Source organism: Anguilla anguilla, chromosome 5 (assembly GCF_013347855.1).
Source record: "Anguilla anguilla isolate fAngAng1 chromosome 5, fAngAng1.pri, whole genome shotgun sequence".
In the NCBI taxonomy this organism is placed as follows: domain Eukaryota; kingdom Metazoa; phylum Chordata; class Actinopteri; order Anguilliformes; family Anguillidae; genus Anguilla; species Anguilla anguilla.
Window position 1 is genome coordinate 37,763,178 of NC_049205.1, and position 25,685 is coordinate 37,788,862.

At 45.1% G+C, this 25,685-nt stretch overlaps 1 protein-coding gene and 1 long non-coding RNA gene across 2 annotated transcripts in view; one reads left to right on the forward strand and one right to left on the reverse strand.

The window, feature by feature from the left end:
* Window positions 1-559: 559 nt before the first annotated feature.
* Window positions 560-4,053, reverse strand: LOC118228263. The gene is made up of 3 exons (XR_004765436.1): window positions 3,952-4,053; window positions 2,457-2,676; window positions 560-925 (listed from the first exon to the last, which is right to left on the reverse strand). It is a non-coding gene; the product is annotated as an uncharacterized LOC118228263 (long non-coding RNA).
* A 7,299-nt stretch (window positions 4,054-11,352) lies between these two features.
* The window catches only part of LOC118227017 (inhibitory synaptic factor 1-like), a 57,460-nt gene continuing 43,127 nt past the window's right edge, over window positions 11,353-25,685 (forward strand). Inside the window, exons 1-2 of the mRNA XM_035417068.1 lie at window positions 11,353-11,625; window positions 11,854-13,765. Coding sequence (XP_035272959.1) covers window positions 13,619-13,765 — 147 coding nt within the window. The 5' untranslated portion in view covers window positions 11,353-11,625; window positions 11,854-13,618. The remainder of the gene's footprint in view (window positions 11,626-11,853; window positions 13,766-25,685) is intronic.

Below are 25,685 nucleotides of genomic sequence, written 5' to 3' on the forward strand. Positions count from 1 at the left end.
TTTTTGCATAATATGCAATATCCTTTCCATCCATGAGGTACATAAGTATACCATCTGAAACTCTGTAAACACCTATATTCATAAGAAAGTAGCAGGACAAAGTTTTTCTGCACGAAGGAAGGAAAAATGTTATACTTTTTGTCAGCAGGTTCCAGTGATGGGCAACGTGTAAATTAAATGTAGCTATGTGACAAATAGAAAAACAGACAAACATTCTGTGTTTTGTTTTCACTGTAAATATTCAAGGCACCCAGTGAAGGTGAGAATCTGTTTGTGCGACTATTGATTTGTTTTTTTGTTAATTCCTCCCTGAGGGAGTCATGTTTGTGGGAAAACTCCCTACTGTTTCAGTAGCTCACCGGCGGTTTGGGTGTAACAGGCCTTCTGTGTGGCTCTGACAGACTGGACAGGAAACAGTTTAACTGCCTTGGACCCAAAATGGAATTCTCACTTTCAAGGGTAATGGCTCCCTGGCATAATGTAGTTTGTCTTAAAAATGACTCACCACCCCCCTTCCCCATCCCACCCCCCCACCCCCCCCACCCCTTGTATTCCTCTCAGTGCCAGACATGGCTGGCTGGTCCCGTGGAAACGGATGGTGGGCGATGGCGAGGATGACAGACATTGAGAGGCCCTGATGAGTCGATGACAGAGGCAGGGAGGGAAGCGTTCCGTCTGGGTGATTGGTGGACATGTCCTCGCCCCCCTCCGCCTCCGCCACCCCCCTCCCACCCGCTGTGCAGACAGACTGCTTTGTGTAGCCCTGCACAGTGCTGCGTCGGGAGGGGGCCTCCAGACCACTCCTTGCGGTCCTGGGCAGCTCCCACTTTGGTCCTGGCTGCGAGTGTTTTCTGCTGAGATGACAGCTGCCATGGACACCAGGAGGCGACCAAAATCAGCGCCAGCAGCTTCAATAATTTGGGGGCTGTGTTAAAAAAATAAAAATAAATATATAAATAAATAAATAATAAACTTTGAACATTTTTTTTTTCCTCTGTGGATTAATTAGACTTTTTTCCTCCTCCCTGTAGCCCTAACCTTCACTTCCAGCACATACTTTACACTTCAAATCCCATGAATATCTGAATAAAGTAATGGCTCTTCTTGAGGGAATTAAATGAAATCATTAGCCGGTACCTGAGAAGCACGTCCGGTGTACTTGAAGAATGTGTTGCCGCAAAAAAAAACAAAAAAAAAAACACTCCAGCCATTTTAGTTCAAATGTTGCAGTGAAAAGGGGGATTGAACAATAGTCTCACATGGACCCGTGTCATCCAAGAACAGAAATATGATTTTTTTTTTTCCATAGCACTATTCTGTGAACAAGACAAATGCTTTGTGCAGTAAATTGTGCAGGTTCATCAAGGCGGGATGTCAGTCGAATATGTCATGCAGACTCCCAAGAAACAAGCTGCGGCTGCTGAAATGCATCTAACTGGCTCCCAGTTTCCATTGATATACCAATGAGAAGGAAGCCTATTCTGGCTGCTGCAGAAACACAGGTGACATGAAATCTTGAAAAATATCAGCACTAAATCAACTCTGACATGGTTTATATAAGTCATAGAGGGAACAATTTTCCATTCACATCGCACTGGTTTCAGGTTCTGAGATGTGATTGACCCTCTGTGACCTTCAGTAACATGAGCAGCTCTGCTGTGTTAAATGACAGAATTCCAGAAGCACCCTTTTTTTCTTTTCTTTTTTTTTCTTTTCTTAGTCTTCCTACTTGTCAGGTCTGCTTTCACAAACAAATGACTCATCAGTGTGAGCTGAGAATGTCTTTCTGCTGATAGCTGAGATGAAGTGTGCTGGGATTAAATGAGCACGTGCTGTACGTGGTGTGCTGGAAACCAGGGAACCAGTTTGCCACAAGGTTAGATAGCCGAAGATGGGAGATGTTTACTGATGCATCTAAAGATGCTCCTGGCGGTACAGGTGGCTGGCGGTACAGATGGTAAAAAATTTAGCTTGGTGGTTTTTTTTATTAAGCAGGTGGAATGGGGAGGTCGGTGGGGGTCATTCCACGGGATTCTGTGATATGAAAAAGTGGGAATGAAGAAGACATCATGATACAAACTTTGCCACATTCCCTTATAGAGCTGTGAAAATGTTACCTCAGATAAATGGCCACTTTCATACAGTCACCTTGAGAGCCAGGAATCTGTTTGTGTTTGAGGATCTGTTCCACCAAAACAGCCACTCTGCCATCGGACAGAGGCTGTATCAGATTTCATTGCCTACGCATGCAGCGCGATGACACGCAGTGGGACATGAGCAAACTAGCAATGCATGATGCACTGGGGACAGCCAGGTGTGCAATGTGTGCAGTGTGAGTCTCGCCACCAGAGCAGACATGTGCGGCCGGAATAAAATAAGTTCTGGGGAAGGCGAGTGAAAGGAGAGAAAGAGAAAGAGAGGCGAAGAAGTGGCTGGCTGGGGTGGAGATGACCTACATTGGCAGGACTCTCTCTGAATGCACAATGAAGCACCCGGGCTTGTTAGCGCACGGGCGGGGAGGGCCAGGTTGATCAGGGATGCACAGTCGGCTGTCTCGGCTTGCGCCTGTGCAATTCTATTACGCTTGTTTACAGCTCTTGGCAAAGGCTGGTCCAAAGGCACTTCAGCAACCGAAGAAAGGGCGAGGGTTAAGGGGGGGACGGGTTTCTTAGAATCCTGGAAGGTGAGAAAGAGACAGGGTAAGGGAAGGAGAAAGAGAAAAGAAAACAATGTCAACAGGGAGCAAAAAAGGCAAAGAAAAGACGGTTAAATTGAAGGAAGAGATAGCAGACATATGATTTGGTAAACAGCCATAAAACCATGAATGGATTTTTATGCATAATATAGAGATACTGTGACTGCAAGGCATGACGCAACAAGAAAAGAGAAATGTGAAAGCAATGTATGACAGGGAAACATTAACATATGCCACATAATACAAAGGTGCATGAACAAGGTTGGCATGGGTATTTCAATAAATCAAAATGTATGTCAAATGTCATAATCTCACTTCTCATTTATGCACCCATTGATAGAACTGAGCAGCCACAGTACGGCTCATCCTGCAGAATTTCTGCTTCATCAGAGTCTGCAGGGCCCAGAAACAGAATGCAATCCCTTTACCATTGCTCTTCGCTTTGGTCACTATGGCCGAAGTACAATCAATTCAGTTGAGACGACAATGAAAATCGGTGAGTCGCTTTTTCTGTGTGCATATGCAAGTGCTTTGCCTTTGGCTATTATATTCACACACACAGCACTTTTCCCCTTTCGTTGGTTAATTTACCAGTGGATTAGTTACAGAGTATAAGTAGGGCTGGCAAAAGCTCCAGTGAGAGGGTGATGGGGTGGTGGGGGGTGGGGGGCAAATTCAAATATTGCGATATTTGAGACAATGTTCAATGAGATATGTACTTTACTTATGTTCCACGTTAAATATTTTCAAATTGATAGAAGTGCAATTACTTTAAATTCAGTTGGACATGCACAAGTCCCCAACAGGAAGTGCATCTTTGAAGGCGCTCAATTGTAGCTACCTGTGTCTGTCAACACGTACTTCTATCACAACTGAACATAAACATAAGGACAAAATCATCAGCTGAAGTAAACTGAGAAAGCAGCTTGCATGCAAGTGCACACATTTAAAAAAAAAAAAAAATTCCATAGCATTTGCGGCTAGCTAGCCCATTGTTTTTGATGTATATTCAGTACAAATATATAATAATAATAATAATAAGACATTGTATTTAAAAAGCGTCTTTCAGGTCACTGAAATTCACTTCACAGGGAAATCAGCATAAGACACAGTACAGAGGATAAACAAACAAAGATGTTAGGTTCTACAGAATATCATTAAGGGAAAAGACAAAACGATAAAATTTACTTTGGATTAAAAAACAAGAAAGTAAATGTATTCATGTGTGCCTGTGTGTATATATTTAAATGCCTTACCCGTACACTTGCCTGAATAAGTGGGTCTTGAGCTGTTTTTTGAATGAAGAGAGTCTGAGGTGGGAATGTGAGAGAATTTTGGAGCTGCACAGCTAAATGCCCGATCACTAAGTGAGGACAGGCAAGAGGGGTTGGGGAGTAGGCCAGAAGAGGAGGAGCGAAATGAGCGAGAGGGTGAATAGTAGTGAGTTGCAGAAGGTCAGAGAGATAGGTGGGAGCTGGGTTATAGAGGGCTTTGTATGTTAGGAGGAGGATTTTGAATTGAATTCAGAATTTAACTGGGAGCCAGTGGAGCATGTGCAGCGATGATGGGGTCATGTGGTTTTGTATGGGTCAAGAGACTAGCAGCAGAGTTTTGAATTTGTTTTAATTTATTGAAAGCTTTGTTTGTGTTACCTATGAGAAGTAAATTGTAAAAATCCAGTCGGGATGTTACAAGTGTATGGATTAGAGTTTCTGTGTTGTAATAAGTGAGAGAGGGTCTGAGTTAGGAGACGTTTCAGAGGTGGATAAAGGTTTTGGTGATGTTCATTATGTGTGGTTGAAAGGAAAGTGTAGAGTCCAGAATGACACCAAGTCTCCTGGCTTGAGCAGAGACAGGGAGAGGGAAATTGTTGATGGAGATGTTGAAATGAGAAGTTTTAGATAAGACAGATTTGTAGACAACAACCTTGATTCAGTTCTTGGTACTGTTGAGGTGAAGAACGTTTTGGGTCATGCAGGTTTTCAATGTTATTTAAACATTTAGTGAGAGATAGAGTGCGAGAACAGGAGAGGAGGGTTTGGAGCTAATGTATAGTTGACTATCATTGGGGTAACAGTGAAATCCACTGCCGTGAGATTGCATAATCTGACCAAAGGGAAGAAAATGAGTGATGAAGAGTAAATGGCCCAGCACCGAACCTTGGGGGACACCTCTAGTGACAGGAGCAGAAACAGATTTGACATTTGACTGATTTGAGAGGGAAATGTATTGTTGCCTGTCAGACAGATAGGATGTAAACCAAAAAAGTGCCAGTGACACAGAGGCTAGCTAATCTTTGCAGACGAATGTGATGGGAGAATGTGTCAAAGGCAGCACACAGGTCAAGTAAAATTAAGATGTTTATCAGGCCAGGGTCAGCTGCACGGAAGAGATCTTGGGCGATCAGGCTGTCGCTGTGCTGTGGTTGGGACGGAAACCGGACTGAAAGGATTCAAAAAGATTATTGGAGGTAAGGCAGTCGTGAAGTTGAGCGGCAACCACACACTCAAGCCCTTCAGCCAGGTTTGAAATTACTCAGAAGTTTTTGAAGTCTATTCTTTTGTTGTTTTCCTGTGTTCAAAACTGCTAAGGTTAGCTGTTAACTGTTGTTATTTAGCTTACAGTTCAAGACAGATGATTGAGGAACTTGTGCTTGGCTCTGTTTGTGTGCTAACAGTCTTGTGTTTATTTGTGGAATTGATATTGTGATTGCATTCTTGAAGGGATGGGCTCATGGAATATTTGGCTAGTGTTGCCAAAGATGTTTGATTTTAACTTTTTCAGCTACCTAGCTAGTTGGTAAGCAAGGGTTGACTGCTATGTTTATGGTGGTTCTCAAGTAACCAATCAGTGAGTCTGCTGTCAACGGCAAAAACAATTATCTCTCACATCACCATAGGTGCCTAAGGGGGCTGGCCCACCATTTGCACAATAGCCATGCTTTTGGGAATATGTACTGTAACCTCACCAATTTGGGGCAAGTCATGCTATAGGGGTTTAATCACATGTGGATTTAATCTAGATTGTGTGTCATTCTGGACAGTGAGTACCTGGGGTTATTTTTTCCTTCACTGATCCTACATCTTCTTGCAGCTGAAGAAAAGAACAAAAGAGGAAGACATCACATTTTATATATTTATCATTTCCCCTGTGAGTATAGTGACCTCTATTTGTGAACCAAAAAAGGGATAAAAAAGCAACGCAGTGGTTCCATTTTTAACTGGCCTTAAAATAAAGGCGCCAGGCCCAGAGGGAGATAACCCCTGATGGGGAGTCAGCTGCGATCCATCACATCCTGTTCCTGTGCGCAGTACTGCGCTCATCCTTCATCTACATCACAGAGAGAGAGAGGAGACTGTCTCCCACATACACACACACATGCACACACACACAGACACACACACACACTCACACAGACACACACACACACTCACAATGGGTTGAATCAGAAGAGGTTGGTGGAAACACAGCTTTGTGAATATGGTGTGCTCATACATAGAGAGCAACCTGGATGTAATGAAGGAGAGGCCATAGATACATGTTGTGTTTCGTTCCACAAGGACATCAAAAATACACCTAGTTCTCATCTCCTTTCTCTAAAAGAACATCGTCCCTGAGGTCTGTGAGGTTGATGCTCACTGGCAGGAAAATAACAAGCGCAACACGGTATGCGTAATGGTTAGCGCTGTTGCCACGCAAGGAGGTTTGCCTCCTCTCTGCGTGAAATTTGCATGTTCTCCCCGTGTTTGCCTTGGTTTCCTCCGGGTACGTCGGTTTCCTCCCACATCGAAAGACATATGCCAGTTAGTAGTACACCTAACCTGCATATCAGGTTAGGTATACCACTGCCATTGCCCTTGACAAAGGCACTGACCTCAGAACTGGAGTTGGTCCCGGGTTCTGCACTGTGGCTGTCCGCTGCTCCTAAGTGACTAGAATGGGATAAATGCAGAGTACAAATTACCCCACAGGGTTCAATAAATGTGTATCTTATCTTGTCTAAGCACTTTGTATAGAGATTTTTCAGCCTCAACAGCCTCAATAGTAAATATGGGCTGATTCTCAGGTGATAGCTGTGAAATGTACCAAGCCTGAAACCTTGACAAGCTACAGATGCAATGCCTCCTATGCACCACACTCGTTATTAAAAGTTTCATTTAAAAAAATACATACATTTTATAAATATGGTATGTCACGACTCGCCCTTGTACCAGATTTCAGTCTTTTATTTTTTTAGTTTGTTTTTTAAGGGTAGACCGGGGCCTTTGTATAAAAATACATTTCTTACAACCTGCTTCTGCTGCAGGTTGAATCTTGAAAGTAATTAATTATCTTAATGAGGCTGATGTAGATTAATTTAGACAATGAAGACTCCCAAGGGTGCTGGGTATTTTGTACACACTATAAGCACACTTGCTATAATCCAACCTGGTATTCGACTTCATCATAGTGTACAATGTTGTGTCTTATCTCATACAGCATTGGTAGTTATTTAATTTAGTATAACTTTGTTGGAACAGTGTGTAAGGGTTTAGATTTTTACACTTTAGTATCTTTGTTTTATTTTCCCAATTTTATGTGATTGTTCTGTCCAGTCCTGTGCAGGTGTGACAATGGAATGTGAGGCCAGCATCAACATGGCTGCCCCACAGTGCCCCACTGTGGACACTCATAGAATGCTGCCCAGTTGACCAGGAGAATATCTCACGTTTAGCAAATAACAAATGAAATGAATTACATTAAGGGATTAATCCATCACCCTTGCTTAACAAGTGTTTGAATCTTTATTTTCTTTTTTCTTTTACATTTATATAATCCATGCATTTCTCTTTCAGAAATGTATGTAAATAAGCTACAAAGTCAAACACCAAATATTCTTTGTGAGCAGCCATTTTGACACAGGTCATAGCTGTGTTTGAGGAATCAATAATGTCTCTCCATTGATCCTTTTGTGTTCATCTCACTCAGGTTTATTAGAAAATAAATCGGAAACATACCCACAGTTGAGCTGTTGTGGATATGGCGGCTGCCACTGCAAACAAAAATTTTTTACAGTCATAAAAAGACCCGTGATGCTCATAGTATCACATGGCTACCGTTCAACTGCTGACTGCCAGAGAAACAACGACTGAAATAAACTTCCAAGACAATGTTATGCTTCCACATTAACAAGACAATTTCCTCCTGAGGTTTACTTGCAAGTGGATGTGAGTGCTCAGAGAAAAAAAAAATTACTGTGTTCTATAAACTTTCTCCATAAATGGCCTGGCACAATAAATCCTAGGTAGAAATCTGAAGTGGGACCAATATTTCTTTGAACTCATGCCAGCTCCCTAGTAAAAACCGCCGGGCTGGATGACCTTACTATTAAAAATATATATTACAGGGGGAAAATATAATAATGCAATTGCTTTTCAATGAAGGCATCTCAAGGATGAGATTATGTTCAGTGCACACATGGTCACTTACAGCAGGTCATCTGGCGAGCTGATTTCTTATTGGGGACAAATGCATTAAAACACTTCCACTGTGGCCCTTGCCACTGGTGATACCAGTTTTAACAAATCAAGTTTTCAAGCCAGTGGGCAAAAAACAATGGAAGAAAACTGCTTTTTCCTTTAGACCTATAACCATCTTGAATCTGTTCTTAGCAGTTAAAGGAAGGTTAGCCCAGGGCTATTTTTCTTATACTTATACAGTGAGCTCCATAACGTTTGGGATAAAGATATATATTTTTTTGATTTGGCTCTGTACTCCACAATATTAGATTTGCAATCCATCACATATGGTTAAAATGCAGATCTTCAACTGTTATTAAAACATATTTTTATACATTTTGGTTTCGCCGTGTATGACTTTACGTTGTTTCTAATTAGTCAGGTGTCTTCAAGTGCTTCCTTAGTGCAGTTATAAGACAGCTTTCAGTATCTAATCTTGATTTTAATTGCCTTTGGAGTCTGTTATTGGCATTTGTCAAAATGTGGACCTGAGTTGTGCCAATGAAAGTCAAAGAAGCCATTATGAGACTGAGAAAAAAGAACATGAAATAGTCAGACATAGGCCAAACCTTAGGCTTACCAAAATCAACTGTTCAGAACATCAATAAAAAGAAATAGAGCACTGGTGAGCTCAGTAATTGCAAACCGTCTAGTAGGCCAAGGAAGACCTCTACAGTTGATGACTGAGGAAGTATCACCAAAATGAAAAAAAAAATAAAATCCAGCAGATCATTAAAAAACTCTTCAGGATGTGGGCATGGATGTATCAGTTACTGGTGTCCACACTAGACTTTATGGACAGAACTACAGAGGAAACACTGCAAGATGCAAAGCGCTAGTTAGCTGCAAAAACAGGATGGGCAAGTTACAGTTCCCTATGAAGTACCTAAAGAGTCTGCAGAGTTCTGGAAAAAGGTCTTCTGGAAAATGGACAGATGAGACCAGTATTCACGTGTATCAGAGTGATGGCAAGAGCAAAGTGTGGAGGGCAAAAGGAACTGCCCAAGATCCAAAGCATCACTTCCATGATGCTTTGAAAAGTTACCACACTTTCCCTGTACATAACACACATCTCCTGCACGGAAACCTTTCGGGGTAAAGATCCTCCTTCCCAAACAAATGTAGTACATAAGCTGTGACTCAAGCTGCCACTTCCTTCGCCTCTGCGCAGTCTGAATGGACATAAGCAGATCACTTGTACACCCACACACTCACTTGCACGCATATGTACATCCATGCACATTCACAAAAAACGCACACACACTCATTCCTCTCTTCATTACTGGTTTAATTGTCTCCTTGTTCATGAATCTGTATCAAAGCCAGAGAGCACATTTCTGTTTCGTACATGATCGAACTAGAGACAGCATCCTGAGGAAAATGTAGCCGGTAACACATTTCTTTTGTGTGCTGATGGGAATTGAAGTCCAGAGCCAATACAAGTTCTCCGAAAGCCTGTGAGTATTAGGCTTCAGCACTTCCTCTCCTTTGCCTGTCGAACTCACCTCAGGACTGTGATAAGTCACGGATAATTCCCCTCTCAATAACCACGCTCTGCACCAAGGCATGACCATGCTCTGAACCGAAGCAGAACTGTACTCTGACCCAAAGTATAGCCATGCACCGAACCATAGCATAACCACACTGTGAACTGAGGCGTGAGCACACTCAAAACCGAAAGATAAGCATACTCTTAAACTGAACAGAAAACCACCCAATAATTTTCTTTTCCAAAGAATAATCTACAAAAGATGTTTTGATCAATGAAAACTATGAATTTTCTGCAGTGGTTCTCAAAGCACTGCAGTCTAAATGTAGGCTCTACGTCCATTTCTGTGACATAATTCCTTCTAAAATGATTGAAAAATATAAAAAAATCCATAAGATGTTCACATACCGCAGCCGATGCTATTAGTCAACCGTCATGCAATGTGTCAGAATTTCCCCCACCTAAATATATTGTGATCTTATAAATAATTTAATATGTCATTCAGGTAAGATTATTTGAAAGGAGTTCCATTGTAATATGTGTGTCCTGCATGGCCACACGCTTAAGTGAATGCACAGCACGCATATACACACCCACACGCGCACAGACACACGCGTCATCCCTGTGTACCTGTCATAGCTGCGGACTTTAAGCCCAGCGCAAACTGTAATGATCCTGTAGCGACAAAGAAAATCCCAGGATTTGTGTCAAGCACCTGTTTTCCCATCTGATTGTGTGCGTGGGACGGGCACGTGTCTGGAGGAGGAGGCGCTGGAGAGGAGCGGAGATAGCGACACCGCGGGGGTCATTGTGCCTTTAAACGACCGGGCCCCTCCCCCCTCCCCCCTCCCCCCTCAGAACAGCTGAGCCGCGATCGCGCAGCGCCGGAGCCCCCCTTGACTCCAGCGGTGACCTCCCCCCTTAGCGGGAGTCTGTGGGGACACAGTGGGTCACAGGCAGGAGACAGAGAGGGAGAAAGAAAGCGATGGAGGGCTTGCGATTTTGTTTTGTTTTTGCCATCGTTGATGTCGTCACCCGCTTACTCATTTACGGTTAGCGCTTGACTGTATTTCACGGCGCGCTGCTTTAGCGGCACAAAGGTCTGTTGACGTGGAAATAAAGCATATTTAAATTTGAACTTGAGAGGGAGGGAGTGAGGGAGAGGCTGGGGGTGGGGCGGTCAGAAACGGGAGGGCCAGGCCACTGCTTCTCCACGGCCCTCCTGTTATAATGCTGAGCCGCTTTCACAGAACAGCAGTGCTGATGACGAGAGAGAGAGAGAGAGAGAGAGAGGTAGAGAGAGGTAGAGAGAGAGAGAGAGGGAGCAGAAGGAAGATCCAGCCACAGTCTTTTTCTAATTCCCTCCTCTTTCTTTTGCCGCTTTCAGTGCTCTCTCCTGTCATCCCTTCCTACCTCTCCCTGCCTCCACAGCCACGACTCCACGCCTCCCTCTCCCTGCTCCTCATCCACTGAGCTGCAGCAGTGAATGAGCCCCCTCTATCTCGGACTCAGGCAGACAGTAAGACAGAGAGAGTGAGAGACAGAGAGAGAGAGAGAGAGAGGGTGAGGAGGGAGAGAGAGAGCAAGAAAGGGTGAGGAGGAAGAGAGAGAGAGACAGAGAGAGACGGGGTGAGGAGGGAGAGAGAGACAGCGAGAGAAAGGGAGAGGTGGGAGAGAAAGAGAGAGCAAGAGAGAGAGAGAGGTGAGAGAGAGCAAAAGAGAGCGTGAGGGGGAGGGAGCAGGAGCGTGTGTGTGTGCGCGCGCGCTTGTGTGTGTGTGTGTGTGTGTGCGCTTGAAGGATACAGAGATTGAGACTGCAACAGAAGTAGAGGGATGTGCATGGCTTGGCTGCAGCTGTCCTTGCAGTCTGGAGAGAGCGCTCGGCGGCGTAGAGCAGACCGGCGTGGAAGGCAAGCCCTGGACACGGAGCTATAAAGAGAGAGGTGTGTACAGCCGGGGTGGGGGGGGGGGCGTGGGGGGGGGGGAGCAGTGCTCTGGACAGCGGGGCGGGTGGTGGGGTGGGGGTGGGGGGGATTGGATCAAGAACACATTTTCAATGGAGCTAAATCGACAAGTTGTAGCACTGCTGTTTAATGTCTCTCTCTCTCTCTCTCTCTCTCCCTCTCTCGCTTTCTCTCTCTCGCTCTGTCTTCCTCGCACTCTATTTGCAGAGCTGCGCACCCCAGAAAGAGGAGGGCAGAAGTGCGTGCTTTTCCGGTCCCTCCAGGTGTCATGCAGGATTCTCTGAGCGTTTCTCTGGCAACGGCGCTGTGGATTTTGCGCGAGCCGCTCGGTCTCTCTCCGGGGAAACGCTTGCAGGCTTACCTCCTCCCGCCAGACTGCGGTGGTCTTTTCCCTCGGTGAAAGCCCACAACTTCTTGCTGAGGAAGGGGGGGGGGGTTTGAAGAGGGCAGTCGACAAGAAAAATATAACTGAATGATACATTAATCTGCAGACCCTGTGTGACTAAGGATTCCCTTAGCAACAGCTGAAGGAGTTATATTAATTGGTCGTTTTTTTGTTTTTGTTTTTGGTTTGCTCCCAGCTTCCTGGTTTTTTGGTGGTTCCCCTATGGACGCGTGTCGGGGAGTGGATTGGGGTGCTGGACGGCCATGAATAGGGGCATGACAGACGTCGGAGGGAGAGCCGAGCGCCCCCGCTGCCTGGACCTTACCCCCCACGTCCCCTGCCCTACCTGGCCCCTCTTCTGAACGGGAAACATTTTTTGACGAGTTGCTGTATCTCTTTTTTTTATACCAGTTTCTTCCTTTTCTGCAACCCAAGAATCAAAAAAAATGCTAAAGCGGGGACTGTCGATTCCAGGCTTCCTTCCTTCCTTCCTCCTGGACAAAATAACAAACAAAAAATAAAAGGGACGTGTCACAGAGGTCCCAGAAGAGAGGGCCACGTGCAGCCAGTGAATTTTTTGACGTGGGAGTAAAGACAACTCCAGCCCAGGGCCATTGGAATAAGCAGGGATAACATCATTGCATTGAACACTGTCCAATGTTTTTTTTTCCTTTTCTTTTTTTCTTTTTTCATTTTTCTTCCCCTCATTAGCCCACGAGACAAATTCACACCGGGGAGATAAATTTAGAAAGAATAAGAATCTCATCCCTACTGGCTAACAATGATTTAGGACAAAACTATTTTAAAGAAATTGAGCTAGCGCTGGGAGTTCTATTTTTCCATTAGCGCTGGATACCGCAGCGCTACAGGGGAGGTCAGAATGAATCCCTTGTTCGGGTCGACAGCCGCGGTTGCTCACGCTTTCCCCGGGTGACCCGCGACAGGGGAACGACCGAGGCACAGCACTGGAGAACCGTTTAGGAATGACTGACAGGGGAAAGTGAAGAGCGAAGGAGGAAACTCCATCATACAGACTACAGTGATACACACCGCTCTGTACAGTCTCTATAGAGGCAGAGACACACGCGCATGTAAAGGCATAGACAGTACACATATACAGGCACACATTTGTACATACAGAAACAGACACACACAGACACAGACACACACACACACTCACGCACACACACACACATGCTCTCAAACAGCGATGAGTAGGCTCCGTCTCTCATTATGTAAGGATTCTCGCCGACTAGGTCTCCCGCTGTCTTCCCCACCGGCTTTGCGGCGTTCCCCCGGCGCCCCGCTCCCTCTCCCTCTCGCTCTCCCTCTCCCGCCGCGTTTCCCCGCCGACCGAGGGACATGGGCCCGTGGACGCGACGCGCGGACAGCTAGACGACAGGAGCGGCGTCCACTGCCCAGGTGCTTTTAAGATGTTGAGATCTCCCTCCGACTCCGGGGCTCCCGTTTGGATCAGTACCGCCGCCGCCGCCGCCGCGGCTCCTCGTGGCCAGAGACATGGACCCCGAATCGGCTCCCCCCCGACCACAGCGCGCCGCCCCCCGGCCCCACGCCGCCCTGTGAAGGATGTCCCTCAGCAGAGCGCCAGCCCGGGACACCTCTGAAACACCTCCCAGCCAGAGAGAGCGAATCCGCAGCCACATGAAGATGGTGATCGACCAGCTGGAAGGCATCCTCAAGGAGCTCAAGGATGTGGCCAAGGAGCTCCGGGAGGTGAGTCTCAGGACACGAGGGAGGGCTGCCAGTCTTTTCTACTCTGCCATTGAGTTAGCGACGGGGGGGGGGGGGGGGGGGGGGGGGGGGGGGGGGCGGTTTTCGGGGGACAGGCGGTGCTGAAAGTTTGGGTCGGAAGCGTTTCGGGATGCAGCGGTCCCGTCGGATAAGCCACGAGGATGGGTCTTAGTCCCAGCCCCCCCCCCCCACCCCCCACCCCCCACCCCCCCGCTTCACGCTCGGAAAGTGGGTCGTTTGTATTTACGCTTATGAGCTTTGCGCGTCCGTGTTTACTTTGGAAGACTGCACGATATTCAGGCTGTAGGGCAACGGTGAGGCACGGAGTGTTGTTCAAAGGTGCGCATGTTGCGGATTTATGACACAAAAATAGAACAGTTCCGGAAGAAATGATCCCATGGTGCTAGCGATAGAGAGAGAGAGAGAGAGAGAACCAATCCGGTCTAAAACACGGAGGTTCACTGAGGTAAAACAGGACCCGTTACCACTCAGGTTATGTAACTAGTTTGTTAACAGTTGGATTTTTGGTGTGTTGCTTATTGAGGACTGCCATGGTAACAAGATGGGACGATTCCAGTGTTTGTTTGTGTGCGCGTGTGTGTGCGCGCGTGTGCGTGTGTTGCAAATGTAGCATGTTTATATATTTACTAGTTGTGAGTATGAACATGCATTTGAGTGTTAGTTCCAGAGTATGCATGTGTGTTATCATGTGTATGTGTATGAATGTGTATTGGTGTCCCCCTGTGTGTGAGGGTTTATGAGTGTGTGTATGTGTGTTGCATGACTGCTTGCTTCAGCATACAAGTGCGCATTTGTGTGCTTGTGTGGTTGAGTGAAGAAGTGCATGTGTGTACTAGTGTGAATCTAGTGTGTGCATGTGCGTGCCCCTATATAAACGTCAGCTTAAGTGCATGTGTGTCGTATATATTTGTGTGTGTGAGCGTGTGGGGGGCAGCTGTATGACTGCCAAGTTGAGTCAGCGTGCGTGTGTGTGTGTGTGCCTGCGTGTGAATGTTCAGCCGAGTGTGTGTGTGTGTGTGTGTGTGCGTAAGGACAAAGCATCAGTCTTGACCATCAGACTCACAGCTGGATGCCTTCCCTCCTGCAGTGCTCCTCTCTCAAAGCCTTTCACAAAGAGCAGCTCTAATTAAACCCTTTCCTCCAGAGGTTATCCTCTCACTGTCTGAGCACTGAGAGCTTCTGCCTCCGCCCTGCATCACCCCCCCCCTCCCCTCCCCTCCCTTCCCTTCTCCGACGCCTCTTATCCCCCTCCGCGGGAACCGGACGCCAGCCTGTTATTAGCTCCGGCCATCCATCTGATCAGGGCGACGGGGGCTGTCAGGGGGCCGCGTTAAACACGGGCTCCCTGACAGGCGACCCGGAGACCGGCCGTGGAAGAGAAGAACGGGGAAGGCGGGGCGGGCAGGGCAGGTGACTGGGGCGGGGGGAGGGGGGGCGGTTACGGTGTGGCCGTGGTTCAGTCCATACCCGCGTATCCCCACCCTGATCGCCTCCCACCCCCCTCGCTAGCCTGCTCTCTCTCTCTCTCTTTATTTACCCGCACGAGGCACGGAGGCGAGGCTGCTCCTGTGCTGTGATAAGCTGGCCATGCAGAACAGCAGTGTTGGGCACAGCTGTGACTGATGATTATGGGATGCTGGCAGAAAGAGTAACACACTGTATTGTGTAGTAGCAATAATAACAATACTTTATATAATAATGATTTATTATTATTATTATTATTATTATTATTATTATTAGTATTATTATTATTACTACAGTAGTGGTGCTGGTAGTGTTAATAATGTAGGCCTAGCAATGTGTTTTAATTAGGAATCCCATCACGAGTGTGCAGTGAAGTGGAACGCAAATGGCATTACAGTAATGTACCGTACAACTTTAATGGGTGTTCATACAGTAGCACAAGCGCCATACGCAAAACAGGTAAGAGATAAAAACCAAATCGATCACGATAAATCTCCCATATACGTTCAATAACTGTAACGCGCGTAAATGAATCCGGCGATACTGTGATTCGTACTCGGTCGATTTACAGCATTTCGGATACGTATACGCTTTCAGGAAGGAGATGATTATTGGACGCTGGTGATAATAGAGGGTCTCCGGTGGCGACCGGGGAGAGCAGGGAATTAAGCGGTGCCGCACACGTGACATCGCCGTCCACAGAGACGCTCTGCTCCGTTCTGCACGCGCTGTAACCTTAGCCGGGGTCCTCCCGGAGATTGTCAGGTCCACGAGCTGCCCCTCGCGACAACGAGCCGCGCGAACCGGCGAACATGGCAGCGAGTGACAGCTGAAACAAACGGGACCTGTCTGCTATTTGGCTCGTTCGCGCGCACCTGTGGCTTCGCCGCTTTATCCGAAGCTTTCCCGAGAGGAGTAGGAATGGGAGAAACTGAAAGTTGCGTAACTATGCCGGTAATACTTACATAAATACAATGCCAGTAAATGAATAATTGCAACATATTCCTAGTTTTAAAAAAAACGCATCCTATTTACCTCATCCACGTGTCATCAAGAATATGGGAACAAATAAGTGTTAAACCCACTACTTTTTTAAATATTGGCTGGAATAGTAAGCGTGTAAACCGGTTCTCTGTGATCACTGTTGAATAATTAGTTTCCACTGCCAGACACTGTAACTGTAATTACTGTGCCACAGCTTTGCTTTTTTACATTCATTTCACATTATCAAGTAACACTGGATAGCAGTTACCAAACTGATTGTAAAACCGCCAGCCAAAATTGAAACATTTCTTGCAAAGTTGCTGAAACGACTACTTATTATCAATGACAAAAAAGGAACAACACTTTGCCAATTGTGTATCAGTTTTTGTTCTTCTAACAGCATTAACCCACTTAAGCCATTGCCAACAGTTCATTTTGATATATTTACGTCAGTACTTTTTGACGTAGAAAGAAAGGCTAGAAAGGACACTTGCAGCTATCAAGATTGGAACGTTATGTAGAATGCATTGCAGTACAGATTCTAAATGGAAAATGACGTGGAGATGGAAAATTATTTTTCATATAGAATATTTCTGGGAACATTAACATGTTCTCTTCAGTGTGAGCACATACCTTGACCTTCGATACTGAAAGAGGAACATTCACATCCTCCACTTTACCTTTCCCTATGGAGTTGCTGATTTTGATCATCATGCAATCTCAGGCTTGCTTAAAACATCAACAGTTAAGAGTGATTAATTTACAATGGAGGCCACACAGAGAGAATCAGCCCATTGGCTTTTCATCCTTGTCCATTGCTCTTCGCATCCTGTGCTAGGAATTGTGTTTTGATGGAAGTTCAGTAGGCTTCCCAGCTTGTCTGTGAACATGCAGTCACCCATCTCCATTACATGCTGAGGAATAATTCCATGACAGAGCACCTTGGAAACTGCCCATATCCATTCAAAAAACAAGCATAATCAATCATTTATAACTTGGAAAATAATAATCAAATGAAGAGTATAGATAATTTGCATGGCCTACAGTATATTGCTGAAGCCAACCTCAAACCTAATTCATCAGCATGTTTTCTCCGTAACAGAGACCTGAGGGGAGGATCTCCATGCTTTGTATTCTGGTTTTGTACTTACATCTATGGCCCTGTTTTATTGAAAACAAGTTGGTATTCTAATGATATCGCAACATGAAATTTAATATGGTTTATTTAATGCATCTTTTAAAAAGTATATAAAATTCACATAAACAAGCAAAATTGCTTTTGGTTCATGAGAGCATAAATATAATACAGGACTACGTGACATACAATTTGTATTCCGGAACTCAGAAATGAAACACTAACTCACACAAGTATTATGACCATGGTGTCATGCCACAGTAAACATTTAAAATCCACTCTGTTCATTTTGTATGGGTGAGAATTTTGTGAACAGGATTTTATTATTATTTTTTTGGTCCAAACCTTTTGTCCTGTCATGTACAATGACAGCATGTAGTTATAAAAGCAAAAGCAGAGCACAGCAGGCGTACTGCACTGGTTGGTCATTTTGAAATTCAAAGGTAGCAAACATACTGTTGGGGTACACCGGTGATTTGGACCTTGATCCTGAGTGTTCTGTGCAACTGGGCGCATGATACGCCCTTCATGATCCTGCCCGGACTGAGGAGCAATCACCTACTGCTCACTTCACACGTGGCCTGTGCAATGGAGAGCACAGAGAAATCTGTCGCTGGCACAGGGAAAGCCTCGGGGAGCCTTAAACCAAAATCAAAGCCTGCTGCTTTTCCAGGCTAGTTAGTCATTTCCCCGCAATTCCCCAGACCACAACAAATACCGCAAGGCTTTGAGAATTGCTGTGAATGGCCCAGTGATAAAGCGACGTATTTACGGTCCAACTAGCACCAAGTGGTAATGTAATTTTTTTTTTTCCGATGTTGTATCAAGTTTGTTGTGGATGACAATAGAGCCGTGTCTTTTTCATGACCTTCAAGCCTCAACTTTTCAGCTACAGCATGTTGCAAACATGCCCCGATCATGCTTGTTTACTTTTGTGTGATCAAGCATAGCAAATTGTGAGAATATGTTTTCACAGCTTTCCACAAGCTAAAAAAAAAAAGATGTTTGAACGTGTTATTTGGCTTGCTGGCTGATGTAATTGTAGGCTAGCCATTGTGTGCTGCTCACACAAACCGGTGTCTGTCAAAGGACGTTGGGAGACACCAGCTCTGTCCACCATGTATATTCTCTTCCTCTTTGACAGAAGAACAATGTACATAGAATGCTAAGGTTTCACAGCAAGCTCAGGGTGGAATTCCTCATGGATTCCTCAAATGGATTGCGTTGCTTTTCCTCCCAGTAAACCATGGCATGTAGCAGAAAAACCTATGCATGCCTCACAAGGCACACACAGTGGGTGGGAAGCACGCGCAACTGCACCAGCAGGCAAATAACCACACAGTGCTGGTCATTCAACCGTTATTCAACCAATTCTGTGGTTCCTTTTTAAGCCATTATGATTTCTGCACCATTATTTGTGCACCAAATTAAAATTAATCCCTAGTAAAATGACAGGGATACAATGCTATTGATTCATTGCTCGCTCAACTTCAAAAACAGGTTTACTATATTTGGGCATTCAGAAGCAACTTGATACCAAGGCTTGTCTTGAGTTAAAATAAATAAATAAATACATAAATAAATAAATAAAACTGAGCTCAGACAGCTGAGGTGAGATGCAGCCACAGATGTAAACTGATACAACAGAGAAGATGAAACCTGGCATGACCCTGGCTCAAAAATAATTAATGAAAGCTTATCCGATCTGATGGCTGAAATCTGATTGTGTTTTGGAACTAAAAATGTCACATATTTTTTGTTCTTGTGAGTGAGTGTCGCACCCGTTTCTCCTCTAAGACCTGTTTGTTGTAAGAGGTCAGTTAAAATCATGGGCCGATGCCAAAATAGCAGTAGAATTTGGATGGCGGTCAGATTTAGTGCATTAGTGCATTGGACAGCTCTCCCAGCAACTGCCTGAAAGCCTGTGACAATGGAATTCCCAGAGGAGTTGACTTTGTGATATTCGGAGTTTATTATATTCAGCCCAGGTTGCACGAAGCATAACCGTCAAATCTGTGTTATAAGCAAAACCAAACAACACTGCAACATGATGTCATTTACTTCATCTTCAAATGTGTGTCTTAGGTATGTCAATATCGTGTTCTCCAGCTAACTGTCCCTGGTTGAACACTATGTTTGACAACTTGTTCAAGATTACAGATTACAGTAGTGCTCAGAGACATGAGCAAACGTGAGAAGCAAAAAGAGTACAATTGTTTCCCTTGGCTGGGGCCGTGTGGTCTTATTGTTTGTCCTGCAGAGCGGCCATTGAGGGGTTTGGATTCAGACTGCAGCAGACCTACCTCCACTACCCACGTGAAAGCACTTTTCATAGCATTTACATAATTGTATACTAACACAAATGGAAATATGGTTTCAATGCTGTGCTTGAACAACCCTTGACAATACATAATCTGCAACATTACAGTACCTGCAATGGGTAGCAGTAAAAGCAGCATACAACGCCTAAATATCCCGTTCAAGATATTGTATTATCCACCACTGTACCGTGCTGAGATGTACAGCCACTGACTGTGATTCTATTAAAAGTTGTATTTAACAATTAAAAGCAAGGCTTTGGAACACAGTTCAGAAAAAAAAAAAAAAAAAAACAGCAATCACTAAAACAAAATGAGTTTGCGTAAAGCTTGAATTTACTTACAAGTCAAATTTAAAGACAAATGCTGGTTGAACATCTGGAGAACAGGACTAAGCCTGATCTGATGAAACAGCCTATTAATCATTTTGAGCTTAAAAAGTATTTGAAGAACTTTCCTACTGCAGCTATGTATGTGTTGCTTTACCAGTTAAAAAGCAGTTGCTGTGGGAAATTGCTAGAACACATGATTTCTGTTGCTGATGTTGATGTTGTTCACTGTGTCAACTGAGAAATTAATAACCATGTTAAATTCTTCCATGGGTAGATCATATTATATTTCCGAACATAATATCATTCAAGAAACTATTGTAGTGTCAGTCTCCTAGATAGCCGGTGGTTTGGTGTTTTACAGTCATGGTGACTGCGGTAACTTATAGCTTGATAGCTTCTATTTCAAATACCAACGGCAGAACCTGGCATCCTTTTCAAACTTTCATGGGTTGCCTGGTTGGCTTGGTGACAGATTGCCTAGCAACAGTGGCCTGGCTTGGCTTGGAAGCATAAGAGTTCAACCTGTATGTACAAAATGTTACAAAAATAGTTTTTTGTAGGTCACATTTTATCAAGAAATCAAGACAAAAAAATATGTGTATGTGGCTTAAAAGCTCCGGGATGAACTCATGTTTAATGTCAAAAGAAATATGGAGTGTAAATTCCAATTTCAATGAAAATGTAGTTTTACATACAGTCTGAAGTAATCAGCAGTTTAGCCTCTTCTGCCTGGCATTTATTCAATCTAGCTGCCGCTGATATTTGTACAGAGTGCCATCATTTGTTTTGGGGAAATTCCAAGTTAATTGGAGATCAATATAATACAAAGATCCTGTCTTTAAAGTCACAAAATTAAGCATGGTTTATATCAGCGTTTGTAGCGATCTAGCTAAATCTGGCACATTTACATCACATAATAGTGATGTTGATCAATGTGTATTGTCCCTGTCAAATAAATAAATAAATAAAATAAATAAATTGTAAAATATGTTCTCGAGACTTGCAGCTATGTACAGCGTACGTAACGTCAGTGCACACCTGATTTTTTTCAGGTGTGTCATTGCCTTTAGTTTTTGTGGTCCTCAAACCACACCGGTTGGCAGTTATAAACATATCAGAAGCTTTTCCCCAGGTGAGAACTTACTCATCTACAGCCAACAGACACATACTGTCTAGTCAGCGTTGCCCTGTCACCATTGGAGAGTCAATTTACTGTAGATTAAGGGGAGGATTTGGCCAAGCTGGGAGCCTTCAAACAAGCTCACAAGCTACCCTGCAGGCAAACAGAGCTCACTGGGGTCTACAGCGCGGGCTAAATGACACAAGCAAGCAACCAAAAAACTCAGATTAAGCCTTATACACTTCGAGAGCTCTCGCTGTTCATTCCAAACCTGGTTCGTTCCCAATTTTGTGATCGACGTCCTTTAGCCAAACTGATTCTCCTCTGCGTGTGAAAATTCTCTCCCATTCCCCGTCTCACGAAACAGGTACAGCATCTGCAACAGGGCCTGTAAAATATGTGCTGGAGAAGGGGGCCGGATTCCCTGTTAGGTTTTGTCCTATTGCAGGAGTTAATTACAGAGATGTCTATGTCAACTGTACAGTACCTATGACAATGCCCTGTGTGACTGGAGCACATTAGTCTTGCTGTCCAGTCTAGGTGTGAATGGAATCACCCCGGGCAGATCCCAGAGAGAGGGGGTTTGCCAGTGCGACTCCCGAGGGAGCCATTTATTTCCGAGAGCAAAATCTCTCTATCAGCTGAAACCGTTGAAACAAAAAGAAACAAGCAAGCTAATGGATGCCTACCAAGAATCGGTACCTTTTAACCTTCGAGAGCCGCATACAAACAGAGCCGTGACAGACATGTCATGCCTCCAGGCTTTTTTGTAATGATGCCCCATAAAGCAAGGGATTCATTAGGACAGAACATTATGCAACGTAATATTGAGCATTGCACCATTCCTGTAAAACTCTTACTGGAGAAGGCCTTCACCCATCCACATTCTCACAGCCACAGCGGTGGATCATTGTTAAATACGACTTTTTGGGCGCAAGGAAAGCAATGAAAAATATATACGGGCCTTCCTCTCTGATTGTCTTTACTGTTTTATGCGCAGTTAATGAGGAGGCATCCTGTTACAAACCCTTTCCCTCATATATTTCAGGCATCTGCCGCGGTAGCGATGAGGCTGTATCCATCAGCCCCGCACCTCTGCTGGGAAAGCTCGTTTTGATGAATGGGGATATTAATGAGATGCGTATTAACGCGTCATGAGGCAGAAATGGCCGGACGCACCGGCCTGTGATGCGGGTGCGTTTGGAGCTGCTGCGCTCTCCAGGGAGAGATTATGCCTGTGTTTGTTTTGTTTGTGTAGGTGGTGTTGGTGAGCTGGGGGGGTGGAGGGGGGCAGGGGCTTGGTTTTTTTTTTTTTTTTTTTTTTTTTTTTTTTTTACCAGGGCCCCTTAATTCTGTACACAGAGTCTCAGTTCTGGGCAGGGGGCAGCCTTTGTGTCGTGGCTTGAGTCACTCCTCGCAATGCTGCACCCGTGCATGTTCAGGATGGTTTTTCGTAAATCTCAGTGCTATGAATAATCCCAACTAAAAGGCATGAGAGGCAGAATAAGGTATAATGGGAATGCCACTCAAGCCTTTCATGCTAAAGGAGCCACAGTGCTTCACGATTTCCTTGTAAATGGATTGAGCGGGATGATATTACCATCATGTTGCCATAAATAAGCATGGTGTTCTGATCTCTGGCCTTCAGAGCAGGTGGACTGACTCTGCAATTCGACCATCTGAATTGATGAAGAAAAGAAAACAATGAAAGAAAAAGCATACTATGAAGCAGAGAATACCCAGAGGTCTGAATTTTACAAGCAGGGGAAAACCGCCCGGTGACAGTTTTTCTCCTTTATTTTGAAAAAGATGGATGCATCGCTTTAGGACTGATGCCACTTAAACACTTCAGTGACAGACTCAAAATGGTGCCCGTTCTGTACTCCGTTGCAAATCACATGGGTTTGGCTCTGCTATTTATAAATCTAATTCCCATTACTGACCCTGGCTATTACGAATCAACCCAGTTTGAGATGATCCTATAATGTGATTGTTCTGATAAACCCGAAGGTAATATTCAGGGCTTAATCAGTGGACTGCAAACCATCTGCGTATCTAGGGCTTTTTCAATATATTCTATTTTTTATTTAGTGGAGAACATGTTGGCACATTGGTAGAACTGTATTGTTAGCACTTAATCAGGGCAAAAGTACCCTTTATAAAAGTTATTTTCTGTCACAAGAACAAAGACTCTCATATCCGTGAACTTCAGTGCAATAGGAAACTTGGATTAGTGGGATTTGTTACTAATCCATCTAATTAACATGAATCCGGGATACATTTTGCGTTTAAATGCCATTAATTATCGCTTTCCGAGGAACCTTTTGCATACCGAGTGACACTGCAAGGCCAAGCAGCATATAATAATATTGTGGAAAGGAACTTCGTCGAGGCCTGGAACGTCGGGCTTAAGGCTACCTCTGCAGCACGGTCATGGAAAAGGATACTAAGTGGTCATGCAAGGACAATCACGCTCACCTGGGCCCGGACACGAATGCTCGCTAACGCTGTCAACGCGAATAAATTCCCCCAGCGCAGGGGTCATCTGGCAGCCAGCAAGACGAGCGGCGAGCAAAAAGGCAGTTTAATTATTCGAAGAGCAAGGCTGAGAAAAAAAAAATAAAAAAAAAAAAGGTGGGAGGAGAAGAAAAAAAAAATGTCAACGTATTATTTTGATGACTAACCTTTTTGTCAGGAGCTCGGTAGAGGAAGGGCAATACCCTTCAGGGTGGCTGATGCGAGTTGTCACTTTGCTCACCTCTCGTTGTCGCCCCCATCCCCCCCCCCCCCCCTCACCTTCAGCGATCCGCGCCCTTCCCGTGCGACGCGCGGACACGGCGGCCATCTGTACGGGTCACGCGGGCGTCCCCCCGGTGCGCCGCCGGGGTGCGTCCCCGACCGCCCCGCTCCGCGTCGCTCCGTCGCGTTGGCGCGCCCGTTTTTAAGGCCGTGTCTGGAGCTTCCTTAGTAGAGCTCTGGCCTGCGAGGTAACAGAAAACCTGTCATCTCTGGTTTTCCTCCTCTCTGTGTGAGTAGCCTACCCTTCTTCTGTGTGTGCATGTGTGTGTGTGTGTGTGTGTGTGCGTGCATGCGTGTTTATAAAAATGAGTCTACCGAGACCTCCAGCCTGCCTGATTTGTGTACCCTTAGTTTCGCCGTGACTTACAATTGCGTTACGCTCCAGGTTTCTGATGCTGAGGTAAGTCACGGAAAATGAGCCGTATTCCTGATTAGGCTATTTTTACCGGGAGTAGAGTTTTGGCCGGACTCAGCCTAAACGAATTTTGTGGCTTAGCCGGGCGCTCTGTGGCTTTGCTGGTGTTTTACGGCTCAGCCAGGGCTTTTAATGTTTGAGACAGGTATCTTGCGGCTTTACCAGGTGTGTTGTGGCTTTGCCAACAGTTTTGTGGCTTTGCCAGGCCTAATTGTGGCTTTGCCAGGCGTTTTTGTTCTTTAGCCAGGCCGCTGTCCTCAAGCTGAGGGTCAAAATGTGACGGCGTCCTTCCGGTACACCATCTGTCACTTTGCCGCAGCATCAACACTAAGGTCAGAAGTGGCCGGGCCGAGACGGGGTGTGCCTGCAATTTAAAGTTATATCATGGGTCTCAGACTGTCACAATCAATTATGTGAAATCCTTAAGGAAATGTCTCATGCATCTGCCAAAATAAATACAAACATGGCCAACGCCAAAAAAATTATGATAATTTAAGTGACATAGTCATTCCCCACTATCACCTAGGGTGGACTGTTATTGAATGAAAAAACATCTGACATACTGCGTTGCTCATAGAACACAAACAACGTTAAGATGCTTTATGAAAGTGTGTCTTTTTTGGCTCCTGATTTGGAAGGTTCCGTAAACTGGGTAAACTCAAATGGACAAAAATGCACGGGGATGCAAATTGTTTACCCCCTCCGCCTCTGCAGTCACACTGTCAGCCGAGGCAGCCCTGAGGCCACTTTCACTGCAGGACGAGCGGCGTCAACCTGCAGCCCTACTGGCGCCTCCTTTCAGGAGCTGCCCCTCCTGTGGAGCTGGTTTATCTTCGGGCCCCCTGAGCGTGAACTGCGCTGCCGCGTCCCTGCTGTTCTTGTCACGTGGGCGCTGGTGCATTAAATGATGTCACGAATAACAGACAGCTCAGTCGGTCGACGCTTTGCTCGAAGAACCTTGTTTTTTTTTTTTCTCTCACTTCATTAGCTACCGGCAGTCTCACGATGAGCAGCGGACAGTATGGGGGGTTGAAACTGACTCCGAATGGCTCTGTAGGAGGAGGTTCGCATTCTCACGATAAAGACGATAAAGTTAGCTGGGAACAGACTGAAAGGGCTTTAATGCAAAAAACGTGAACGATGCTCAAAAAAAAGGCCAAGCAGCTTCGCCTTGTGCAACATGAATGATATTGTGCCACATCAGGGATTAGTCTGTGTCAAATCTATCTTTTTGGAACCTCACCTTCAGTATTAGATGTGGAGAGAGGGGACGTGACCTTGAATAGTTATGTGCATGGCGTTGCTTCAAAGCAG